The 4,358-nt window shown below is 36.9% G+C and overlaps 1 protein-coding gene across 1 annotated transcript; it reads right to left on the bottom strand.

Annotated features, from left to right (window-relative positions):
• Window positions 1-1,430: 1,430 nt before the first annotated feature.
• On the bottom strand, window positions 1,431-4,135 carry LOC106743176. The gene is made up of 2 exons (XM_014616757.1): window positions 2,025-4,135; window positions 1,431-1,648 (listed from the first exon to the last, which is right to left on the bottom strand). The coding sequence occupies exon 1, from the start codon at window positions 3,755-3,757 to the stop codon at window positions 2,027-2,029; it is 1,731 nt and encodes a 576-aa protein (XP_014472243.1). The 5' UTR covers window positions 3,758-4,135; the 3' UTR covers window positions 1,431-1,648; window positions 2,025-2,026.
• Between the last annotated feature and the right edge of the window lie 223 nt (window positions 4,136-4,358).

Genomic DNA, 4,358 nt, shown 5'->3' with positions numbered 1-4,358 from the left:
AGGTAGATGTAACAATATGGAGGTGAGATTGATGGGAAAAGACATCCTGAATCCGAGGGAATGTATTATCTACTACAGCTTCAACGATAAGCAGGGCAACCTGGGAACTGCATTCCTAATAAATAAAAAATAATAATAATAAATAAAAATAAGGAAATATAGATCGTCATCATTAATTTCACTTTAATTAGTGGAAGACTATGCAGTATTCGAATAAGAGGCAGATTTAGGATGTATAGCATATTGAACGGACATGCGCTTACAGAAAGAAATACGAGGAAGAAAAAGATTGTTTCTATGAGGTACTAGAAAGAGCGTATGAGAAGTGTTTTAAATATGACATAAGAACGCTGATGAGGGATATAAATGCCAAAATATGCAAAAAGAACATATACCAAAGGACAATCGGTAAACATGGCCTGCAAATAGAAAACAATAGCAATGGAAAAAGACTAATCAATTTTCCTGCATCAAAAACATGGTCATAGCTAAAACCTCTTTTTCACATAAGGATATTCACAAGTACAGGGTGTTGCTGGGATACAATATAGTGAACCAGATTGATCACATAATAATGGAGGCTAAGCTGAAAGTGAAGATTAGATCGAGGATCACTACAATGAAAGAACAGAAGAAAACAAGTCAAAGGGGGTACGAAACGTACCGACTGGGGTCTGCGGAGTGTAAAGAAGAATATTGTCGTGCAATTGATAAAAAATTTGATATATCACAGATACAATAGAATTAAGAGAACACGGAGTGGATATGATAAATGATAAATGCAAAAACGCTATACGCAAGAAAGCCGAGGAAACAGTAGGAAAGAGAATGAAGCAATTGATGTGAAGCAAAGAGAGCTGATTTAATGAAGAGTGTGGAAAGATAACAAACGAAAAGAACATAGTAAACAAAAAGAACACACAAACGAATATTAACAAGGAATATAAAAGCGTACAAGCAAGATTATGAAAAAAAAGAAGAAATGAGAAACGAACGCATAGGAGAAGGAAGCGAGAGATGAATGTGAGAGAATGAGAGGAAAATGAGAGAATAAAAGAAATGAAGAAACACAGCCTAACTAATAAATTTAGAAAGTTATATACAACAGTTAACAATATGAGAAAATGCTTTTGCCCGAAGACGATAGCCTGCCGCACAAAAGAAAGAAAATTGATAACGGACGGAAGAAGGAAAATGGAAAGATGGAGAGAGTTTTTCTCGGATCACCTTAATAATAACAACAAAGTAATAACGAGGAAGAAAGAGGTGTAAGGCAACCAAGGGAACAGAAATGAATAATGGAAGACCACGAAATAGAACCTCCAATATGAATGGAAATAGCTATAGCCGTCAAGATGTTGAAAAATAATCGAGCTCTTGGTGCAAAAATCTGTCAGGAGGGTTATTTAAGGGGTTATACCACAGTAGAGAGCGAAAATTTAACGTTTTTTTGCGATTTTTTTTTAAGTGGAAGGAAAAGTAAAAGGGTAATTCTTTTTAAGGATGTTGTTAAGCATGTTTTGAAGTTTAAAAAAAAATTTTGTTTATTAAAAAATATTACAAAATGGCTGCCCAACAGCCGTTTCTGCGGAACGGTTTTTTTTGGAGGGGCTCCGCGGCACGCAGTAGAAGTGCAGCAAAAATTAATCTGGAACAAAATAAAAAATTTTTTCTTAAGCTACATTAGTATAGCTATAGAAATACGTAGGGGATTTTGAAAATATTCATTTTTGTTAAATTGGCGAGCATTTGAAAAAAAAAAGTTCATTTTACTACCAAAAAAACGGGCACTTATTTGTACCTAAAAAATCAAAATATTAACTTATCGAAAATCGGCTACGTATTTCTATGCGGAATGTTGTTTTAAAGATGTGATATTAATTTGGAGTGAAAAAATAGAAAATTGTTTGAGTTATGCTGCGTGCCGATTTGAAAAAACGTGTTTCGAGAAAAACGCGTTTAAAGTTTTGACTCGTGTTTCAAACATAATAAAATAAAAATTTGGATTATTAAAAATTTTTTACCTTTAATCTGCTATTCCAGCACCGTAAAGCTGACCTTCCAGGTTGCTAAACTCCTCCTCGTTTTCTTTCCTGGACGCTTTTATGCTGGAGCGAGCCTCTTTCGCTGCGTCCGTCAAAGAGCGGTCCGCGCGTTGTATTCGAGCAGCGTCCGTCTCTAAGCAAAAGTTGTAGGATTGTGGTCCAATGTTCATGTCCATCACTTTCATTATTCTTAAAACGTTTATCAGTCCATCATTAAAATTACAAACAGCAATGTCACTTGCTATTTGTAATATTTTCTTTCCGCTTGAATAATTTTTAGGAGCCAAGTGCCAGACTGTAGAATTAAAACTTTCGTTGCTGTTCTGCGTATAGCCTCCCAAGCAACGATTCAGCAACTCGTCACGGCTCAAATCCTCGTAGATTGGTCTGATGGCTTCAAAAACTTCGTTCGATAGTGCCGGCTTATGATGAAAGGAGTCTAAGGAACCCGTTGCTTGCGCCTTCTTCCATTCGCACCAAGACTCTGAGCATTTTTCGTGCTGTGGATTTTCGTCAGTTGACATTTTATGAAATAATGTCGCCCAGATTTCATTTCTCATATTTTCCAACGAGTTTGAATTCCGTCGAATGGCCAAGCCATAATAAATTGTTAACTGATCAATTAATTTCATAGTTAATTTTCCTTTTCCTCCAAGATTTTTTGTTTTTTTTCTCAAATTTCTCAACCGAGTGCCCATTCGTTTTTGTACATGATCAATACATTCTTTTTTTGACACTTCAAAATTTTCATACGGTTTTGCATCCAATATCCCCTTGAAAGTTTTACTGTCACCATCACCTATATAATTTGCGTATTTAAGTCCGTGTAAAGCTTCGGAACGTTGAAACATCTCGATGACAGCATCTACCTCCATTTTACCCGATGAGCCTTCATGGTTCGACTGACATTGATCGGCATGAGTTTCGAGCCATTCTTCATACTCAGCAGTATCTAATTTATTTTTCCAGTGCTCGCAAGCTTTACAGTATTTCGATTTCACTTCAATGTCAACAATTTTCCCTGTAAACCATCCGATCAATGATGTGATCCCGAAAAGAGACGAAAATCCTCGTTTCCTCCAGGAACCATCACCAGATACAGTTATTCCTGTATGCAATCCATTTTCTTCACTTTTCTTCTTCTCATCTTCTGCTGCCTTTTTTATACTACAGTCTCGCACGGCTTTCGTTGCGATCAAAATCATATTTACTGCACGGTCGTAACAACTTTGAAATATAGGCCGTGGCAATTCCATAAATGCGCAGAATTTCATTATTCCAGCTAGCCCTACTCCTAATAGTCGCATTGTTAGTACAATCCTACGGTTAATTTCATATCCATTTCGTATGAATGGACAACTCGGGATTTCAACTTTTGGACAATTCGGGCAACAGACGGTTATTTTGAAGCCTAAACCCCGCGTACCTGATTCGAGAAATCGTATATCAGAGTTGCACGTTTTGCACTTCACATATTCCGAAATGGCAGAGAAAACGGCAAAAAAGTTTATAATTCGGTAACCAAATTCACTTTGTATATCGATATCGTCAGTATCCACTTTCAATTTCTTTGCCGAAGCGCTGACACCGGCCGAATCTTCCTCCGCTTCATATCTGTTCGACGGTCGTCGTTTCGTCACGTTGCTCCGTCGCCGCGTCTGATACGATATTTTTGAGCCTTTATGGCTTGCATACACTTTCTTTTCACTCATTGTAACTCACATAAATGTCAAGGCTACAAATAACGTGTGAAAAATTAGCACTGCAAAAGAAAATCGTGATTTCGAATAACTTCCACGCAAAATTTACGTCTCCTCTCAACATCAAAGGACGCTGTACTAACGTACTTTGTGTTCAAAATGCTTGAAAATGTTTCTAACGACATCTATTAGTGTATTAGAGAAGTTAGAAATCGAATGGTAAGACATAATGCTGTACCCGACAAGCAGGTGTCGTATTTACCGCAGGTAGTCGTTTCGGAGCAGTCGGGAGGGGTCGAGAAAGAGCTCGAAATTTCAATGAAAACGATTTCTGGCAGATATAAAACCGTTTGTCTCTTATTCTAGAGGGTTCAAAGGATTTTTTAAGCCAATAAAAAAAGAATCGATTTTTTGGAATTTCTACTGTGGTGTAACCCCTTAAAGTAGTAAGTGCAGAAGTAAAAAAGTAAATGGGGAGCCTATTGAACGAAGTATGGAACAAAGAACGTATGCCTGTGGAATGGAAAATGGGCGTCATATGCCCGATAAATAACAAAGGTGATAAAATAATTTATGTGTTTTATTTATAGAGCAATCACTTTTCCGTATAAAA

This window comes from Dinoponera quadriceps, unplaced genomic scaffold (genome assembly GCF_001313825.1).
Source record: "Dinoponera quadriceps isolate SergipeBrazil2010 unplaced genomic scaffold, ASM131382v1 scaffold1100, whole genome shotgun sequence".
Taxonomy (NCBI): domain Eukaryota; kingdom Metazoa; phylum Arthropoda; class Insecta; order Hymenoptera; family Formicidae; genus Dinoponera; species Dinoponera quadriceps.
This window is presented reverse-complemented; position numbering and strand designations above follow the sequence as displayed.